Source organism: Poecilia formosa, unplaced genomic scaffold, assembly GCF_000485575.1.
Source record: "Poecilia formosa unplaced genomic scaffold, Poecilia_formosa-5.1.2 Scaffold10, whole genome shotgun sequence".
NCBI classification, from domain to species: Eukaryota; Metazoa; Chordata; class Actinopteri; order Cyprinodontiformes; family Poeciliidae; genus Poecilia; species Poecilia formosa.
This window is the reverse complement of record NW_006799949.1, coordinates 1592465-1609184: the sequence shown is the minus strand read 5'-3', so window position 1 is coordinate 1609184 and position 16720 is coordinate 1592465. Positions and strand designations below refer to the sequence as shown.

Here is a 16720-nt window from a genome sequence, read left to right as displayed (position 1 = left end):
CGCAGGTTGCTTCCCAGTGAAGTCCGTGCGAATCGATGGACGTTGTCACGTATAGATGAAGACAAAGAAATGATGGAGGTCCGGGACCAGAGAGCGCAAGGGTTCACTCTCTTCAAAACTGACCGGCGAAACAAGATGTATACCCACGGATCTAGGATTTGGTTCCAGGTTGCAAAACGTATCCAGAGAAGCAGATATTTCACATTAAAATGGGTCCTGGCAACAGCTGTCTGGGCAATGAAGACCTAACATTGAAAAGAAAGGTCAGCAGATGGAAAATAAGATTAATTAGACAAAAAATAAAGGATACAAATAGAAAATTAGTAAGAGTTGGAAAAGTTGAAAAAAAAGAGGAAAAAGGATGTAATTGGTTAATATTACAAATATACTCAAATTCCGAAAAATAATTATATGTGAGTTAGTTGCTAACTGTGTCATGTTCCCTGTGGAGTAGGGACAACAGTAAAACAGTTAACCTCACTTACTTTAAGTAAATTGTTGCATTTTATGAAGCATTGCTTTATTAATGTTATGCTCAAATTCTCCAGTGGCAACAAACCATGCTACAAAAAGCTTCTTTTCACATGACAAATAGACTACAGGTGTCTTATATGTTCTGTTTAACATTCAGCCGGCGTTAGAATGCTGCTCTTGTCTAAGCAATGCAAACAGTTGATAAGTGCAGATCCACATCTTTGCATTATAAATGGTTGCATGCAAATCGTTAGATAAGTGTAGAGAAGGTGTTTGTTGAGAACAGCTTTTACAGCAGCAGAGAATAATTACAGTTTAAAACATTAAGGAAAAATCCTTATAAACCAAACCAAATAATAATAATAATAATAGCACTTTTTCAAACACTCAAAGAAGCTTACAAGAGAAATAAACAAATAATAACACACACACACACACGCACGCATATATAATCACAGATTGTTTCATATTATATTGTCAGGACATAGTGACAGTTCTAACAAATATGTAAAAATATTAATAGAAAAACCACATTGTTTATAAAAGTTACATACTGCACCTTTATCTGAGTGGGACAGAATGGAGAGTCAATTGCAATAAAATTATGATGGGACATGAGATGATGAGACTATAACATGTTGTGAGTTACATGATAATGACGTGGATGGTGGTTTGGCATCATCACTGTACAAATACATATCCATGGGTTTTAATTACAGATGGCACTGACATGCTGGTGTAGCAGGCATGCTGAAGCTCACAGTTAGGACATGAGGGGGTGAACAGTGAGTGTTTCAGCTGTGCCATCACATTTCGATACATGTAATTTGTTACTCGCCTTAATTTGCACACTTTTATCATGATGTAAATCCAGGGATCAAGTATCTGATTCCAGGTGGCAATTCGAATGAAGAACAAAAGCATGTCATCACTTGCAGGGAGATTCAGTGAACTCATCAGAATATAAATCTGCGTGGGATGTTACATAATTAGGGTTAGACATGACTGCATAACAGTACATGTTCCAACATAAAGGGAATTTGGACATTTTCACATNGGTCAATGAGGAAAGGTTGCACATTTTCCGTTTCCCAAATTGTAATTGAACTATTCTGAGAGGAAAGTGTTAAAGTGTTAGGTCCTTGGTTTCTTGTTGCGTGGGCTAGACGGCTGTTTCCAGTCTGAGGAGTGGTTCTGCTTCTGCTGATGCTGGATTGTTTTCAGCACATGTGCCTATGTGCTTGGCAAAATACAAAAAAAGAGCAGCACAAAGAATGATTTGTTTGCAAATTATTTTCTTCCTACAAATGTTATACATCTTTGGACGTATATAGTATCCCTGTAGCACGTGACTATAAAGGTCTTGAAAATAAAGTACCTGCTCAGACATTAATCCAACTTATGGGAAACACATAATACCAATGGGAATATTTCCAGCTAAATGAATGAGGCAACCAAAAGAATTATTGAAGTCATCAATGAGTGTGAAAGCGTTTGATAGTCAAGAACAACAACAACAAAAAAAAACATTAAAATTTTTATCTAGCTTGGCAACGGTGAAAGTGATTTTCCAAGTTTAATTATATGGCAAAACACTAAAAATGACCAATCGTTCATCAGCCCAGGCTGCTCTGTATTTTTGTGACTTTTTAGGAATACAGTTTATATTGGACCTGTATTTGTTGATAAAAAAATTGCTTATTTTGACCTTGAACTATTCTATTGTTAAATATATATGTAATGTATTTTCCGGTAATAAAGGTTGACTTTTATAGATTTCATTATATAGTAACATTAATAAATAATAAAATTTTTAAGATCTGGAAATGAAAATTGGCGCCATTTTTAAATGTTTTCCCTGTATCCAATCCTTGATGGAAAAAAAAAGAAAATAAGAAAGAACTAAATCCACCAACCTTTTTTTAAATCAGTTTGTTCTATGAGTTTGTAAGTCTAGTTACTATATTTTAAGCTACTATTTCAGCCATGGCATTAAGCTGAATCAAATTTCTTTTGCATATTTTTAATGCAACTGATGAATGAAAATTCTGATACAATTATTGATTCAACAAGATCCAAATATTTTGCCAAAATCTAGAATTTGAGGCCTTTAGTCAAAGTCATTGGTGCAAACTTGATTATTTGTAAAAAGCTAATACTCATGTAGCGATGTAATTGTTAGCATTACAAATGTGTCCCTAATAGTACTTTTATCTCTAAGATAGTTCTTTACACTTTGATCAGAACTGCACACCAACACTGAGAAGCAGAAGTTAAGGCAAAATATTGTCTTTTTAAGGCAGAATAACACTGAAGAACAAAAGACAAACCACATTTTTAAATACGTTTAATGTTTCGTGTATTGAATAAAAAGCACATTACTATCACATTGTTAAATTACACATCATCACTGAATAAGACAAGAAATTGAAATGTTTCTTTTTTCACTTTCACTAAAGTCACAAAAACATGTCACAAAGCAGAAGGTAATACTGTCGATCACATTAGCTCATTTTTATAAACATATTCAGCGTATGGTGGTCTCTGCTTTGGGTCCTACATCTGTTATTTTTTTCTTCATAATAAAATGCATGTACAGGACCTCACCTCTCGCCAAATGTCTATTGGAGATAGGCAGCAGTCCAACCACCACCATCATCTCCTCTGTGACCCTGCAATCAGCAGATGTGGATGGATGGATGGGCGGATAGATAAGAAACAGGAGAAAATATTAAGGAAGTTGCTTTTGTTGATCTGTAAAGATCAGAAAAGCTTCCTTAATGACCACTCTTATGTTTTGATATTGAAACATGTAATTCTCAAACTGCATACAATTCTTTTTATGCATAATATTACAACATATTTATGTCATATTAAGCAACGTATTAGCTGCTTATAAAATATACCAAATCCACAAGGAAAAACTGAAAAATGCCAGCTTACACATCTCATTCTTAGCTTTACATATGATGCCAGTTGAAGTATATTTTTTGAATATAAGTTATATATTTGTACACAAGTAAATGCTTCTTAGTCTTTGTATTAAGCTCATACAGTAAAAGAAAAATGATATCAGACATCTGAAATACACACAGAGCCACAAGGAGATAGTTGCTTCACATTGTTTGTGCAACCATGCAAGTTAATTTCATCACATTCATCATGAAAAACAACAGCAGAGCAGACTCTGCTGTAATTATGACTCAGATCCAATCAAACATGGAGAAGGTGAGGATGATGTTGTTGGAGAGGGGGGCATCACATTTGATTTTTCAGGATCCTCTGGGACATCCGCGCGCAGGTTGCTTCCCAGTGAAGTCCGCGCGAATCGATGGACGTTGTCACGTATAGATGAAGACAAAGAAATGATGGAGGTCCGGGACCAGAGAGCGCAAGGGTTCACTCTCTTCAAAACTGACCGGCGAAACAAGATGTATACCCACGGATCTAGGATTTGGTTCCAGGCTGCAAGTTTTATCAAGCAATGCAGCTTGTCCCCCTCAAAACCAGTACTGGCAATGGCTTTATCGGCAATGAAGACCTAAAGATTTTAGAAGAGTTGGTTTGGGTATAACATTGAAAAGAAAGGTCAGCAGATGGAAAATAAGATTAATTAGAAGATAAAAAATTAAAGGATAAAAATAGAAAATTATTAAGAGTTGGAAAAGTTGAAAAAAAGAGGAAAAAGGATGTAACTGGTTAATATTATAAATACACACAAATCCTGAAAAATAATTATATGTGAGTTATATGCTAACTGTGTCATGTTTCCTGTGGGGTAGGGACAACAGTAAAACAGTTAACCTCACTTGCTTTAAGTAAATTGTTGCATTTTATGAAGCATTGCTTTATTAATGTTATGCTCAAATTCTCCAGTGTCAACAAACCATGCTACAAAAAGCTTCTTTTCACATGACAAATAGACTACAGGTGTCTTATATTTTCTGCTTAATCAGCCGGGATGTTACATAAGTAGGGTTAGACATGACTGCATAACAGTACATGCTCCAACACACATGGGATTTAAATAAAGGGAATTTGGACATTTTCACATAATGTCTTGGAAAATTACTAAAAGCCGATGAAATGAGGAGTCTTTGCAAGCAGATTGACAAATACTTTATAAGTACATATATTCATCTATTGTCTACACAAGTCCCCAGTCCATCAGCCACCTGTCCAGGCCACTGCAGTATTGTATATGTTCATTATTAATATTCTCTATCTGATCTAGACAATTAGTAGTGAGTTGATTTTGGTCAAAACTTGGTGCTGTTTCACAATGTGGTTGTTATTTCATAGTTTTAGTGACATTTTTCTCACAGTAGAGTCTAAAAGATTGTGAAGTGGGATGAGTTGCCGCACTGAACATACAGTATGTTGTAATGGTTCACATAATGTGCATTTCCTTTAAAGGCATGGTTTCATTCCTTCTGACAACCTGGAAAGTGCTAAGTCAAATTAGGGATTAAAGGAACCTGTGATGCAAGATAAAACCAAATTGCTCTCAGATTCACTTGTCAAGGGGCTACATTGCGACAAGCAAATGAAGCATAGAAAAGAATACAGAGAAAAAGAGCTTGACTTGATGCCTTATTAGGGTTTAAACATCTGTAGTAGTGAGATGGAAAAAGAGGACAGAAGACTTAAAGTTTAAGTCAAATCCTCCTCTTTGTAGAAGCAACCTTATACTAAAATAAATTTGCAGCCATTTTGTTTCACATTTAATACGTGAATCTCTTATGCTAAGACTTTGTAAATATTGAATTAATCCCAAAAAAACAGCAGTCATGAAAATACACAGAGAGGGTCATTCTAAAAGAAAGGAGGAAAGAAGAAAACATCTTACCAGCAAGGGGCACCAGCAAACCGTGGAAATGGTCATGATCAGTATAAGCTGCAGCATCATTTCCGCTTCGTGGTCTCTGCTACGCTGTCTCCTCTCTGCTCCACAGTAAACCTTGAGCAGGGTCACCACACTCACAGTGTTCAGCAAAATTGACGTTGCAATGCTGATCAGTCCAACCAGGGAGAAAAGCAGAGCAAAAGTCCAGTCACTTGTTTTGGGGGTCATGTTGAGGAAACACCAGGAGCCAGGAGTCTGAATGTGGTAACTACCAAAGCCTGCTTGTGGCAGCAACGATATGCTTCCAGCGATGAACCACACCATCAGCACCATGGAAATAGTCCCTCTCTTGGTCATTCTGGAGGAACTTGCAAATGGATGGTTGATGCCAATAAAGCGCTGGGTGGCCATGGTGGCACCAAGTAGCAGAGGCGACAATCCATAGAAGACCATGGACATACCCATGAAGTTGCAAAAGTGGCATGTAGGGTCTAACTCTGTCCAGTCAATACGTGTAGCATGAAATGAAATCACGAAGGAGCCAGAGACCAGCAGACCCATGAAGTCAGTGACTACAAGACCACCCAGGAAGATGAGGAAGAAAGAGCGAGAATTATTTTTTGTCTGTCTAAAGGATTTGATGAGGACAATAAAGGCAATTAGATTAGAGATGAGGCCGAAAGTGGTGGCGGTGGCTGAGTAGCTAACGTTTTTGCTGTCAGGATTATATTTATATGAAGTGGTGGTGTTGTTGTAGCAGGATGGGGTGTGGCTTGAGTTATTCATGATGCTCATCAGATGGAAATTCTGATCACTCAGCGATGTAGAGATAGTACAAGCTTCCAGGAATCACTTCATTTACCTAAACAAATGAAAATGAAAGTATTAATTCAAGACTTTACTTAAATTGTAGTTGATAAATTGATAAATAATTAACACAAAAGTCACAACCACTCTACAAGCATACTTTTTGGTAGGATATTTGTTGCTCTTTTTGTAAAAACGAACCCCTTGTTCTAACCTTTGCTCTGTACAGAGAGTCTGGACTCTGTTGAAGTTTTACATTTTACCTAGTCGCTAAGATTTGAGTGGGACGTGTACCGTAGCGTTCGATGATGTGCAGTAAACAAACCCATGGGGTGTAGGGCCATGACATGTCAGATTTTCGAGTAATAAAATGCTTATACATTCCTCTTGTTCTGATTTGAACTGCACAATATTTGGAAGTCATTCAATCCAACATGGATTGAATGACTTTTTTCATGTCCTCAGGTGCCATTGCAAAACTACAACCCTATAGACAGACTGCAATTCCAGAACAGTGCAGAAAAGAACAATTTTATCTAATAACAGAAAACAAACAACAACAAATAACATCCAAAGCAGCTGGTCCATGTGAAAAAGTCCTTAGTCACAACAATAGTCATCAAGAAAATAATAACTGGCAATGAGTCTTGACATGAGGGTGAAGTTTTCTTTTTCACTCTTCTCTGCAGAATGCAAACACATCTGAGGGTTCCTGGGTGGTGTGCTTAATGTTGTATCGCATCATGTCTTAGACAAGACCACTCCTCACCTGTGTTTTTATTTTTTTGGAGGGGAAGGAGTCATTCACAATTGAACTTGCTCATGGTGCATGGTAAAGAGCTAGAGCAGGCGCATCACATATGGAGGCAATTAGTCTTCAATGGAGCCATCCTGGGTTTGATTCTCAACCTTGGAACTTTTGCTGCATGTCTTCTCCCCTTCTCTCTCTGCCCATTTTCTGTCTGAAAGCTGCAAATAAAGGCCATCGCTGCCATAAAAGCTTTTAAAAAGATTAATTTGCTGGTGTGCTTCAGATCTTTCTCCTGCTATATATGCCAAATTCACTTTGACATTAAGGCAGCAAACTAATGTCCAGACAATCTCTGTCGAGGATTTTCTGGTAGAGAGCAGAATTCAACAACAAGTCGTACATTCATGATGCAAATCGCCGAAAAAAAATGAAAATAAATGAAGCATAATTTTACCAGCAACTTGTTTGAATGTTGGTTGTTAATGTGCTCTGGAAGTGACTACTTGACCAATCATTCCTGTGAAGGTTCACCACTGTTTCATATTCTCTCTACTTGTGGATAATGATAATAGCATAATAGGATGTGAAATTGAATGAAAGGATACAGTGTTTTCAAAGCTTTTCATTGAAAGAAGGAAAAAAAACTATGAATTTACCCTTGCACTAAATACATCCCGGTGAAACCAATTACCTCCAGCGTAATCAAATTAGTAAACAAAGTTCACTAATTTAAAGGAGTTGCTAAAATAGAAATCCGGCTGTTCAGTAAAGACCATAGAGGTTTATTAGTCCTTTTGCAAACATGGAACCTTTTGAAGATCAAGGAACACAGCAGACAAGTTTGAGCTAAAATTGTTGAGAAGTTCAAAGCAGGGTTAGATTATAAAATAATATACTTAGTGTAGATCATATTACACAGCACTTTTCAGTTTGTCGTCCGAATGTTGATGTGTTACAGCTCAACTGCAAACCTACCAAAGAATGACTTCACACCAAAGCTAACAGACTAGAAGAAGAGAACTAATCCAGTCTAAACTGGGAGGAAAAGCAGCAGGATCAAAGTAATTGTTGAAAGAAGCATTTTGCCTCTAGCCGTGTAGAGGGCACTGCAAACTTGTGGAAGAGGGTGGTTCAACCAGATGATGCAAAAAAAGAAACAAAACTTTTTCGCCTACATACAAAACAGTATGTGTGATGATAAAAGGTGTTTTAGCATCACATTAGCTTGGAGGGCTGACTACAAATCCAAGCCACACTTTCATCACAGGAAATTCCAATAAAATTCATGAAAGTCTGTAAATACATGTTTTTTTTATATCATTATTTCCTTTATTTTTCTCATTTATGTCTGTGCTTCTTCTAATATCATCAGTAGTGATCTATTTATTTGCTTCATTCAAGAGAAGGGCAGTAAAAAAAAGTTAAGATTACGAGCTCAGAAAAAAAAAAAAAATCTGTCCCCAAGCAGGTTTTTACTATCAGTACGTGTAAATCAGAAAAATGTTCATAAGGACAAAGCAAAAGCAGGGTACAGATCTGTAAATACAGCATGGGAGTCCAACAGTGGATGTGCTAACTTTATTGAGTGACTTTAAGCCCGCATCCCCTTTTCTCCTGCCTGAGTGACTGATAAAAGCTTGTTGGATGTTGAATGAAATGTGGGTCTCTGGATCGCTGCACTTTATCACACTTAAGTAAACCTTAAGACTTCATCCGCTTGGTATGTGAGTGATGCTTTTTAGGTGGGGGGAGGGAGAAAAAACAGATGGCCTGCAGAGTGAAGCTTAGATTAAAAACAGCACGCTGAAGCATCTAGAAGGCCAGACACAAGTGGGTTTTCTGCTGCGGTCGCATACCATGGTACAGCTGGATGTCATTATCAGCTTACAATGGTTGTTAGAGTGCATTTAGTTTCAACTGCAATCTTCACTTGAAATGTTGTACCTACTATGTGTTTTGACCTTCCCTCCATAGTGCTAACTATTAAGTATCCATTTTAAATTGTATAGTTTTGCTATAATTTGTGACCATTTTTATTTTGTAAATCCAGAGCACAATCGATTTAGTACAATACAGCCTGGTTCGTTAGTTATCAAATACAGATAATTTGAGAAAAAATGAATTCAGATATCTTGATATTTTACTGTCCTGTTGGTGAAATAACAGCTAAAACAAACAACAAAAAATAAAATTACAGCCATTGTGACACACAGACGTGTTCCATAGTTGCTCAACTTTTTAACACAGACACGTTTTATTTTGTATTTTGATATCACATTTCAACATTTTTATGTGATATTCCCACAAACAAAAATGGATGGAAGAGCTGGTGCTATGCGAATAGAAAGCTGTTCTGATATGTCTATGTTGTAAAAATGTGTGCGTGAAACCTGGGAATGTTTTCTGAACCTATGCAAATTGTGGTTATAATAACTATGTAAATTAAAATTATACAATCGCACCCCTGTGTAGTTAGAATTCATCTCTGAAAAAGTCCCTCCTTGGTTTCCTTAGAAAGTATCTACAACAAAATGTGGGTTTGTGGGTAATTAACAACCTAGTTGAAACATCCATAGCATTTTGATCGTATAACTAATTGTAATTGTTGTGTAACCTTATTTTAAAGGGACTTTTCTGGTTGAATAAGGGTAAAATAAAATAAAACAATTCAAATTGAGCATAATCACTAGTCTACTGGTTTCTAGCAACCAGTAGAACATGTTTGCAATCTTTGCTGAAGTCAACACAAAAATGACCTCTTACTGAACTTGTGAACTTTGAGGATCATTGTTTTGGTTTTTTTGGCTGGAGTCCCACAATGTGCATCCCACTGTTTCTGTCTGAACATACAGCACTTTCTTCTGTGGGCTTATGATGATAATAAGGAAGGTGTTTTTGAATATTCAAAGCATTAAGCTGAACTCACCAGAATGCTGTGAATTAACTCGTCCTCTGCCGTGTAACCCTCCCTGTGATCTCGTCTGCCAATTTCTGTCCTTGTCACTGTAAGCTGGAAATTGGATCCATTGTTCAACCACAGACTAGTCTGAAACGTCTACTAATTTCACAACAAAGTTCGTAAACATCAGTTCAAGTTCTTTTGTATAGTTTACTTTACATATTAATTATGCAAACTATTTAATATGGACTTACTCCTGTGACCTCATGGTAATTCTAAAAAAAATAAATTATAGTATTAGTGCACTCAGACTAACCCTTTGAAAACATTTAGGGAGAATTTCTCAGCTTTTCCCATGTTCAGGTTTTAGTAATTGCAGGACTTTTAGCCTGAAATCCTTCCTGTATTAAATTTTACATTTTTAGCTTATTTTGTATATTTTTAGCTGTATATAGAGGGAACAGTGAGGTGAAAAAAGAAAAAAAAACAAAAAAAACAAAAAAAACAAAGACATTGTAAATGAGTGATGTACAGGAGATCAGACAGGAAGGGGAGAAGCTGTGGATGGCTTGGAAGGTGTACAGCAACATTTTAAATTTGATTCTGTATATGACTGGAAGCCAGTGAAGTTGTTGTTGAACAGGGGTGATGTTTGAAAATAAGAGGATTTTAGTAATGCTATGGGCAGCTGAATTCTGGGCTCTTTGAGGTTCTGGAGGGATTAGTGAGAGAGACCAAAGGGAGTTACAATTATCAATTCAAGAAGTTGCAAGACTGTGGACCAGGATGGAGGCGAAACATGGGCAAAGGGAATGACGCAGTTGGTTGATGTTACAAAGAAAGAAGTATGCAGCTCTGATAATTTTTATGACACCCGCTTTTAACCTAAAGGCAGGGAGAAACCAATGAGCTGTCATAATACAAATTGAAATTGTTGACTTTAGATAGGGTGGATTTTGTGCCCATGACACTCATGACACTTTATCACTTAAGTAAGTTTGAGGCAAACCAGGGGAAGAGTGGGATCAGAAGGATTTTGGTTGGATGAACTGAGAATGGCCTGAAAGATATGATTGAAACCAGTCAAAGGGTGTGTGGTTAATGCCAATGGATAAAAGCTTATGAGGGAGAATACTGTGGGAGACGATGTAAAAGGCCGCACTCAAATCGAGTAGAATGAGAAACCAGACCAGAAACTATGACATTAGTGAATCCCAGGCGAGCAGATTGCATAACCAGGGCAGAAACCAGAAAAGAATAGTTCATGAAGACTCTTATTAGTTAAATGAAGCTAAAAGAGAGGAGGGGATAATGGCAGAAATAACCAAAAGAAGAGCTAAAATGTAGGACTTTACAAGAGGTCTTGGAATAAGATGTAATGAACATGTGGAGGGCTTGAATTTCTGGATGATGTTTTATATTAATTCACCAAACAGCATTTCTCCATAGCATTTATTATGAGCATACAACATGGTCGTCTTTTTGTCACTGCAACGGAGTCTCATAAGAATGCATTTAAATATTTATTCCCTTTCAGCTGCAATGTGACTCATAGTAAATCATTTTCTGGCAAAGCAACAGCCATATCAGCAAATCTCACAAATTCACTGCTTTGTCAACACAGACACATGGTATTCACCATGCCATTTCATTAATGTGGCCATGTTTGATACTTATTGCAATTCAGTCAGCAAAATGAATGCAGATTTTATATTGTCATCCACATTTAAACCATAGGACAAAAAAATTAAATTGAAATGTGTTGTAATTGTATTCCATTGTACTGAGGGCTGCTGTAATTCATGCAATTTTATAAAATAAAAAATATTATTTGTGGGAAGTTATTGTCAGTGCAAGACAATAATTAGAAGAACCTTAAAGGTTCTTTTGTTGGACAGCTATTTTCTATACCTCTTCAGACATGCCTGACATGTTTCGATGGAATACTTCCAACTTCATCCCAGATGTCACAGTTGATGTTACGCTGCCTAAGCTGTTTCAGAGTAAGAAGCAGTCACTGTGTCATTTCAGCTGGCAACACCGGATTTTTTATGCACCTTAAAGCAGCACCACCTATAATTATGTTCCTACCACAAGTTTTGATCTGAACCCACAGAACATGTTTCAACAAACATTCACAGCATGTTTGAAGCAGAAAAGCAGATGTTATTTGTTGCAATTTTAGATAAAGCACTTTAAACCTATTAAAAAATTAAAATAAAATTTGCAACGTTGTACCCAAACCTCTCGGCTCATCATTGCCTTCCTGCACTAATCCACTCAGTCCAAACCTCGCTTACAGCTTAGTCTGGTCGTCGTCCCCCTTCACTTGGATTCCCCCGTAGATTTTCTACCGGGCAAATCAGTGAACAGAAGAATATGTGAACAATGACATCTATGTTCTGCGCTGTTTGAGAATTGTAGTCTGTTTGTGGGTTTAGCAATGGCAGTGGAGGAAGTGAACTAAGCCGTTCAGTCTGTGTTGGCCAAATATTGAGTTATTATTAGCAATCATTTCTCAACATCAGGCTACCAATCCTCTCAATTCGCCAAGAAAACAAAGAAAAGGGGGCAGCTCAATTTATTCAATAGCATAGCTTATGTTAAGATGCTACTTATTTCTCTGGATGCTTCTGATAAATAACATTCAACATGTCTTCAGTTTTGCTTTTGTAATCCTTACCTTCACATTAGAATGTTGCGTAATGTGACGACTTTAATTCAATCAAAGCTGAGGAAATGACTCAAACTCCCTGCTGCCATTCACCGTCAGAGCTCATTATTTGACTCAGGAGTGTTGAAGCAGAGACACATCTAAAAGTTACGGGACACCAGCTCTGAAGAGATGGATGTCAGGACTCATCTCCAAAAATGAAAATTACTTTGAGAATATATATGTAAATATATATAAACTCATATCAATATTGTTTAAGTTACAGGGTTAAGCTTCAAAGAGATGTTGTTGCATGTAGAACACAACTTTATTCTGGTGTAAATCAACAAGTTAGATACATTGCCACTAAAAATGAGCAACGACATGAACAGACCTGTCAAGTAGCATGATCGTTATGTCTGCTGTCTTGTGTGTCTGCTGTCTTGTGTGCCAGTGATTTGAGAAGGAAAGCTTGTGGTTGAAATGAAACTTACCTAACTGCTGACATTGAATATATCTTCCTGGACGGAGAACTAAAAATTTGTCCGTTATGCACAGATAAGAGACAAAAATATGATGGCACAAAAAAACGACCAGAGGAGTTCCCACTGACTTCTTTTCCAGCACACCGAGAAACACAACTGAAATAAAAAGTGCGCTCGTACGTCATTCTCAGACATCTGTGAAGATATGTTGAAGCAGGAATTGTAAGTTACACTTCCTGTCTAACTGACAGAGAGGCGGCTTCTTCTGATGTCTTCTCTCGGTGAGTCACACACCAAGAGCATAGTAATAGTAGCAACTATTGTTGAAGACTGTGTATTTTAGATTTGTTTTTATTTGCTGTTTCAGTCAATAAACATGACATGTAAAATAAACGTGTCAGAATCAATTGTCAATTGTCATTAATTGCCAATCAATAATTGTTCTTGATGTCTCCAGGATTTTTGACTGAAGAACGAGGTGAATAATGTCAAATATATAAAGCTTTATTACCATTCAGCATACTATATACAAACATATATATATATATATATATTTCTTTTTTTTTTTACATAAATATGCTAAGTAGAAAAGGTGAGTGAAAATTTTTTTACCTAAAACCTGAGCAACCTGTTTTGAAAGAATGTTTTCTTAAAGCTGCAGTGTGTAACTTCTATACAGAAAGCTTTCTACACATTTGCTCAAGCTGTCATCATGTTGTGACAGTTTGTCATGAGACATGATCTTGGAAAATATCTCAGATGATCTCGCCCACCTCCTCCCCGAATAATTATTGCCTTCTGAAGAAATGCACCACTCTCAAACAAAAGCAAACAGTCAGAGCCAGGTGAAAGGTATTAATGCCATTGCTCAATATCATGTGCTCGCTGCTAAATAAGCTAATGGGGGAAGAACGACTTACCGTTACAGGAAAGCCATTTATCTGCTGTCAACGGTTGTGCTAACTAGTGTGAACTTTCACAACAAGATCTGATATCACAGAAAAGTTCATCAAGAAAAGAAGTCTTCATGAACCATTTTTTTTTATACTATGTTATGATATGTTTTTAAAACTAAAAGGAAGCAATTAGTGTGTCGTTTTCAACGTGCCCTCTTTCTCAATATATTGTTTACAGGGATTAGTGGTGCGAAATTCAGTATTCTGCTTCATTATCCCTGGCTGTGTTACGGTAGGTTGATGCTTTAATATGAACATCAATCTTGTAAAATTTTGTTTTTCATATTAAAGCATCAACCTACCATCGGAGAATGAAATTTAAATGTTCTTCGAGCACTCCAACTTAATTAGACAGTAAGTGACAATATCTGTTTCAATTTAATATCCAGGCACCAGTATTCATAGCTACCAAAGTATAAAATACAGTACAAAACATACTCAAAGTCCAAAAAAGGAGATTTAAAAGTGTAACGCTCACTGATTTTGAAATAGAAACACTGTCTGAGGCATAACTAGAACCATTTTTTATGTCACTCCTGTTTACATAACCTGGCTTCTCCTAACAAGGCTAGAAGACTCCTGGACATCCAGTCAGCTTTTTGATTAAGGCCAAAATATTTATTTTTGGCTGATGGGGACTGGTACTGACGTCACATAAGCTTAGCTTAGGACTCCTAAATTTTGTCCATAACATTGAACACAAATTGTGTGGAGCTCTAATAGAGACAAGAATAATGATACAACTTTTATGATGATCAAAAAAGGTGTATCATCAGCTTGTTTAATGTGCTTAGTCGTTGGTTATAAAAGGTTGAGCACACAATGTTTTTCTTAAACTAAACTCTGTAGAACTGTATATTACTACACAATGTAATGTGGCATAAGTCAGTGTCTTCAGCAGAAGCACAAGAAGACGCCAGTAAAGCTGTAATGACAGTCTGGGACGTGCAGACTGAAATCCCTAATTGGCGAATTTAAATTATTGCTGCTGGTCAGCTAAAACATCATTTTTTTGGACCTCTTATTACCATATTGAGGCAGGCTAATGAGAAATTGTGTAACGCTCACATTTTCAGAGTGTCGATTCTCTCGGAAGTAATGCTGAATACATGCAGCTCCCTGTAGAGGGGTTGGCCTGAACTGGTTGAACTAGAATTATAACCCATTATCACCATTTTTCAGCCCAAACTCAATTTCTCAGCTTCTAACTCTGCTGGAATGTGATATCATTGTGTTCAAATGTACACTAGTACAAGAGGGCTTTAGTGGCTCCCGTGCAGATGGTTTCATGTATCCTTAATCATTACTGTAAAATTCGCTTGAGAGCACAAAAAGAACAGATAGGATTGTGGGGGTTGATTCACTGCCATAATTCTCACATGTTTCCCATTACGGAAACATTATCTGGATAGTTCTGGGTATGTTACACTAATGAACACCGTGGTTCCAAAAGATATAGGAGACCAAAGTCTGAATGAGTTTTCAGAGGCAGCTATAAAGTTGTTTTTCTCCTTACATGAAAAACACTTTTCTGTTGGACTTTCACGGTTGGTAAGCGAGAACCATCTCTAATCAGAGCCAAGGCATTACATAACAGTCGTTTATACCAGTGACATTCCTTGTCCTTTTATGGGAACTGGTAGTGACAAAAACCTAGGTTGGGATTTGTGCTTTCTTCACAGCCACTGTGTCAAACCCCACTTTCATCTGTATACACATGCTGTGCCAGAGGAATCTGTGAGGGAACCTTGTGTGCCGCATTCCCATGTTTTAATTCTCTAAAATAACCGAGAAATCAAACTTCAAGGTTTTGATGGGTGAACAGAAGCAAAGTCTAAAACAAAAGAAAAAAATAATTATTAACAGAACCAGGTGACAAAGCAATAAACTAAACCAGCTATGCATGTTAAAGTACCTTGTAAAAGTATTCATCCCTCTTGAAATTTTTCACATTCTTTCTCCCCACAACCTCAAATTTAAATGTATTGTAATGGTATATTATTTTAGGCTAACCCAAAATAATGAATATTTGTGAGTGAAAAAGTAAAGGATGCAGGTTATTTCTTTATTTATTTCGGTGAGGATGCTGTATGTACTTACCCACCTTGTGCCAGTGTAATCAACTGGCTCAACAAATTGAGTCCAAAGATGAAATGAATCTCTGTATGAATGCATCTGTTTGTGAAGGTATTAGAGGTTTGGTAGAGAACATTAGTGTACAAACAATATCAATGAATACAATAAACACATCACAGATAAAGTTGTGGAGAAGTTTACAATCAGGAATATCAGAATCAAGATCCCAAGCTTTGAACATGTACCACTTAGGTAGGAAAATACATCAACAAGACAACTATTAGCTGTGAACTCTACAAAACTGTGAACTCTACAAAACTGTCCCCTAGTGGTATTAATGGGTTTAGTGCACGACTATATGCTTTGCAAAAAACTAACACTACACACCTTGGCCTAAATATATATTTCCACAGTAAACCACAGTGACCTTTAAAGTTATGCTGGCTTTAAAAGCTTGTGCTTATTTTGTGTTTGGACTCAAAAAGATCAGCTGAATTACAAGCAGGGGGATACAAGAAGAGATAAAACAGAAATAGTGTTTAAAATTTGGAAGTGATAAATTGAAAGAAAAGTGCAGAAAGTGGGTTGTCCTCACATTTGAAAAAAGGGAGCTTGTTTTCTTTTTAAAACATCAATCCTTCAGTGTTAGAGCTGTGACTGCGCACAGAGATGGCAGAGAAGAAACAGAACATAAGACAGATTACAAGATGTAGCAAACCACAAATACTGAAACTACGTCTTGTATTAGTTTCCAGGCTCCCCGTGTACTGCTT

The 16720-nt window shown here is 36.8% G+C and overlaps 1 protein-coding gene across 3 annotated transcripts; it reads right to left on the bottom strand.

Moving 5' to 3' along the window:
* Positions 1–117: 117 nt before the first annotated feature.
* On the bottom strand, positions 118–13067 carry tbxa2r (thromboxane A2 receptor). 3 transcript variants are annotated; one of them, XM_016665218.1, is made up of 3 exons: positions 5324–6227; positions 1313–1443; positions 118–245 (listed from the first exon to the last, which is right to left on the bottom strand). In XM_016665218.1, exons 1-3 carry the CDS (start codon positions 6113–6115, stop codon positions 200–202), a joined length of 969 nt encoding a protein of 322 aa, XP_016520704.1. In that variant the 5' UTR covers positions 6116–6227; the 3' UTR covers positions 118–199. The 3 variants fall into 3 exon arrangements, with proteins under 3 accessions (XP_016520704.1, XP_007541351.1, XP_016520697.1); XM_007541289.2 differs by lacking the exons at positions 118–245; positions 1313–1443 and adding exons at positions 2831–4015; positions 12925–13067 and having other exon boundaries at positions 5324–6182; XM_016665211.1 differs by lacking the exons at positions 118–245; positions 1313–1443 and adding an exon at positions 2831–4015 and having other exon boundaries at positions 5324–6228.
* Positions 13068–16720: the final 3653 nt, after the last annotated feature.

What these genes read in the sequence shown, in the direction of transcription:
- tbxa2r (XM_007541289.2), bottom strand. Translation starts at nt 6,115, where the DNA reads ATGAGCATCATGAATAACTCAAGCCACACCCCATCCTGCTACAACAAC. An exon ending in TTTGCTGGTGCCCCTTGCTG is followed by an intron (nt 4,016 to 5,323) that starts GTAAGATGTTTT and finishes TAAAATCTTTAG; the next exon opens with GTCTTCATTGCCGATAAAGC.